Raw genomic sequence first — 3,797 nt, 5'->3', positions numbered from 1 at the left:
TTTTTAGAATGACATTAAAAAAGCATAAAATCGGCTCTCACCTCCAGACGCGTCCACCCAGCCACACGACAGAACAGGGAAAGATGAAGCCCGGAAAACCTCGTCGGCTGGTCGTGTCATGAGCGCCATCTATTGGATAGGTTTGGCACAATTCGCCCTGATACAACTTGGACATGATACAACTCTCCCCGCTCTCCCCTACCCGATGACCTAGGACCTTAAAATTGGATATCATCGGCTTCCTCTCGCGACGAGCAACACGCTCGTTTTTTTTTTCGCGAACTCTAGCTCGATCAGGGGCCAAACGCGAGGGGGAGGGGGTCGTGCCGTCGACCCCTCCCCCTTCTGCGGTCGAAGGACGCAAAATGGCCTGTGCCGGCCATTTTGCGTCCGAGAATCCGAAAAAAATCCGAGATAGGATGCAAGTTGTGAAACTTCTAATGGATAGGTACTAGGTCCCGCAAGTTTCATTTCCCTGTGAAAGCTCCTCTGGCACTTGGCAGTGAGGGCGTTGCGAAGTTGCGACATCTGAAGACCGTGCACAGGTTCCTTATGACGTCATAGGTCAGTGACCTGACCTAACCGGTTGGTGTCAAAAGATCTGGCTTGAATAAAAGGTCAGCTATGTCAAGTTTAAACCCTCTATCGCTGGCATGTTCATTGCTATCGCGAAAAAAAAACTATGCCCCCCCTCCCCCTCGGCCTCGGGCAGAGCATGGCAGAGGATGCTTCGGACAGTCTGGAGCCCTCTAGTTATGCCACAGTTTCAGTCAGTTACAATGTGTTTTCATTGTAACCAATGTCGAGACGTGGATTACATTTTGATAACCACTTCCGGTTGAATAAAGAGAAAATGAAAAGGTAGAACTGACTCAAAATAAGTCGGATTAGTGTTCCTGTGGTGTTCCTTGCTTCCTAGTGACGAATACCAATCCGTAGCTGACGCCTATTTCGCGGACATGCCTGTTTTAGTGGGGCACGGTAACGAAGAAAAATGAAGGTGAATTCTCATCCTCTGATTGGTCGATCACTTGTTTTCCAAATATTCAAATCGAAAGCACGCGTGTGGGCGCGTTGGATACGATTGTGGTGTACTGGATGTAAGTATAAGGTAGATGTAATTTTATGTGGAAAACAACACAAATATTAGCCACAGCTGAAAGTGCATTTATTTTTTTCAGACAGCATATCAATCAGCAGCTATGGGACGTGGTCATGCTGGATGTTCTATTGCAATTGTTTTTCTGAATTGATCTATGTGTGCTATGATGAATTTGTTTGCATTTTATTTAATTATTTTGATTTATTTCAATAAATGATTTAAATGCTTATTGCTGACATTTGTTCTAATGTTTTTGGGATGAGTCACCCATGTGTCTAGAGCCACAGCTATCTGGGTTTGTGAAGAGACAGAGTTGAGACTTGTGACCAGAGGTCAAGGTCAGTTTCAGTTTTACCAACAGAAAAATAGGTGCCTGCCGGACTTTTTTTTTGCTAAAGACTGCATCACGTATGGAGCGTGTAAGCGATGGGCGATGGGCATGTAATTGGATAGGGCTTTACCATATAGTGTAGGTATACACTCCATATGTGAAGCGGTCTAGCAAAAAAATACCGGCAGGCTGCTATTTTTCTGTTGGTATTTTTCTGTGGCCTCAGAAAGTTGAGTTGGCTGGTGGCATAGGTTCCTTGCAGCAATGCATGGTTTGCATTCTAACCTTCTGAGTTCTGACCTAGTGACATGACCTTGGGGCTTGGGCTGGCTGCCTTGGTCTGAAATTTTAATATGCAGAAAAGATACATGAAGCCCAGTCTTCTAAAATTGTATTCTAGGTTTGATGTCAGAGGGGAAAATTATTCATTTTAAGGGATTGATAGGTAGCAAAAATTCAACAAATGTAAATGTAGTGTTTAATGTATGCACAAATATAATGTTTGAGACGATAATTGCAGATTGAGATGCTCTTTCTTGATAGAGCTGGGAGTTTAAAATTGCTCTTGGAAATTTGAAGTGGGAGTGGAAAATTGTTTTCATTTGGATGTCATTTCCCTCCCACCCAAATTGATGACGTTTGGGACAATAGCATGAACAGGTCTCAGTGTGCAAAAAGATGTGGCACTCCATGGCACTATTTTTCAAGGAATACCACCATTCTCTTATCTGCAAACAAAGTACAAATATAAGGAAGTCCATTGTCTAACTACCCCCTCCCTGCACAGGTTAATGTAAGTGGTTGCAGACTAGTTAAATATTTCATCTGTGTTTGTGCTTTATCTGGGGATTCTCAAGAGAATTGTGGCTTTTGATCAATGCACCGTGAGGCGTGAGGTGAGGTGCGTGAGGTGCTCTTTTAACACTTTGTTGGTTTTGGTGTGATATCTGCCATAAACTCAGTTCATATCCTTTGTTCATTGCTAACAGTAAATGGTTTATACGAGATCAGGCCTAAAGTGACAAATTCATTTTTTATTTTGGTTTCCTTTATTTTGGTTCTGATTCACGAGTATTTATATGGGAATGCAAGGCTGGCAGTGTACCACTCCAAATGCATTTGCTATGAGGTCAACAGTATGATGCGAACTGAAATCACAAGGAAACTGAAGGGATTTGATGCTAGCCCAGCTTGAGCTTTAAATTCGTTTGTGACTTTTGACCAGTGTCGTGACCTGCTGGCAGGCGCCATGGCGTTCGCGCACCCGGCGCCGGTCGACGTGTCCTACCTGCAGGCGCGCGAGTCGGGCTACCTGCTGGGCCGTGCGCGCGCCTCGTCAGTGGCCCTGCCGGGCCTGGCGCCGCCGCAGCGGGACATCACGGAGGAGTTGGTGGAGCAGCGCGGAGATGACCTGGTGGCCGGCGGCGGCGGCCTGCGCGTCTTCCTGCGCGTCCGGCCGCAGCTGGACGGCGACTTCGGTGACCTGCCACCGGAGGAGGTCAGTGCCTGCCGCCGACCGGTAGTCCCGGTGGAAATAGGTCCAGATGGTACTCGGAAGTTCGGCTTGGGATCAGGATATTCTAGCATGTCATCACTGGCTGCCACGTCGTTTGTTAAGCGATTTGATCACCAAATGTTTGAGTTAATAAATGTTTCCTTTGTATCTTGTGAATTATATGATGGGGTTGATCTGTCTGAATGTTGACCCCCGTGTTTTGTCATTTTCAGCGCAAACCGGTCCTGGAACGATCCAGCGACATCCACCTGTTGATGCACGCCCCGAAGGACTCGGCAACGTACAAAAATGGCGTCAACAACAACGGGAAGCTAACTCACAGGTAAGGCTCATGTAGATGTTGCATGTTTGAATTCGGTCGATCAGTTAGGTAAGATTGACTGCAAGACGTAGGTACGGGATCTGAAATATTTCATTGTAAATGTTAATATGCTTGGTGGCTTATCGGAAGACTTTGTTGGATAAGTATGATATGTTCGTATTCCAATATTTGGTTTGATGCGGAGTTTATGATGGAACTGCCGTACCGCCTAAAGGATTTGTGCCAGTCGCGTATTTTGTCGGTATTTGCTCCGTTTGGAATGTTCTGGTTGGCGGACGGACGGGTAGAATGACTCACGGCGTCCCATCTACCCCGCCAGGTACACGTTCTCGCACATATTCGGTCCGGACACGGATCAGCGTCGCCTGTTTCGGCAGACCACGCTCAAACATGTGTCCGAGTTTGTCAACGGCCGCAGCTGTCTACTCTTCACGTACGGCGCCACCAATTCGGGCAAAACGTACACCGTCCAAGGTGGGTCAGAGCACCGGCTCAAATCACAGTTCACAGCCAAATGGCGCCATGT

At 46.7% G+C, this 3,797-nt stretch overlaps 1 protein-coding gene across 1 annotated transcript; it reads left to right on the top strand.

The window, feature by feature from the left end:
- Positions 1 to 1,059: 1,059 nt before the first annotated feature.
- On the top strand, positions 1,060 to 3,745 carry LOC122377336 (kinesin-like protein KIF20A; the record flags this gene model as incomplete). The annotated part of the gene is made up of 4 exons (XM_043357270.1): positions 1,060 to 1,100; positions 2,678 to 2,931; positions 3,162 to 3,271; positions 3,591 to 3,745. Coding segments are annotated over exons 2-4 (514 nt in total), but the record flags the coding sequence as incomplete, so codon positions are not given.
- Between the last annotated feature and the right edge of the window lie 52 nt (positions 3,746 to 3,797).

This window comes from Amphibalanus amphitrite, unplaced genomic scaffold, assembly GCF_019059575.1.
Source record: "Amphibalanus amphitrite isolate SeventyFive unplaced genomic scaffold, NRLGWU_Aamphi_draft 002740F_arrow, whole genome shotgun sequence".
Lineage (NCBI taxonomy): Eukaryota > Metazoa > Arthropoda > Thecostraca > Balanomorpha > Balanidae > Amphibalanus > Amphibalanus amphitrite.
Note: the sequence above shows the minus strand (reverse complement) of the source record. Positions and strands in the feature narration are given on the sequence as shown.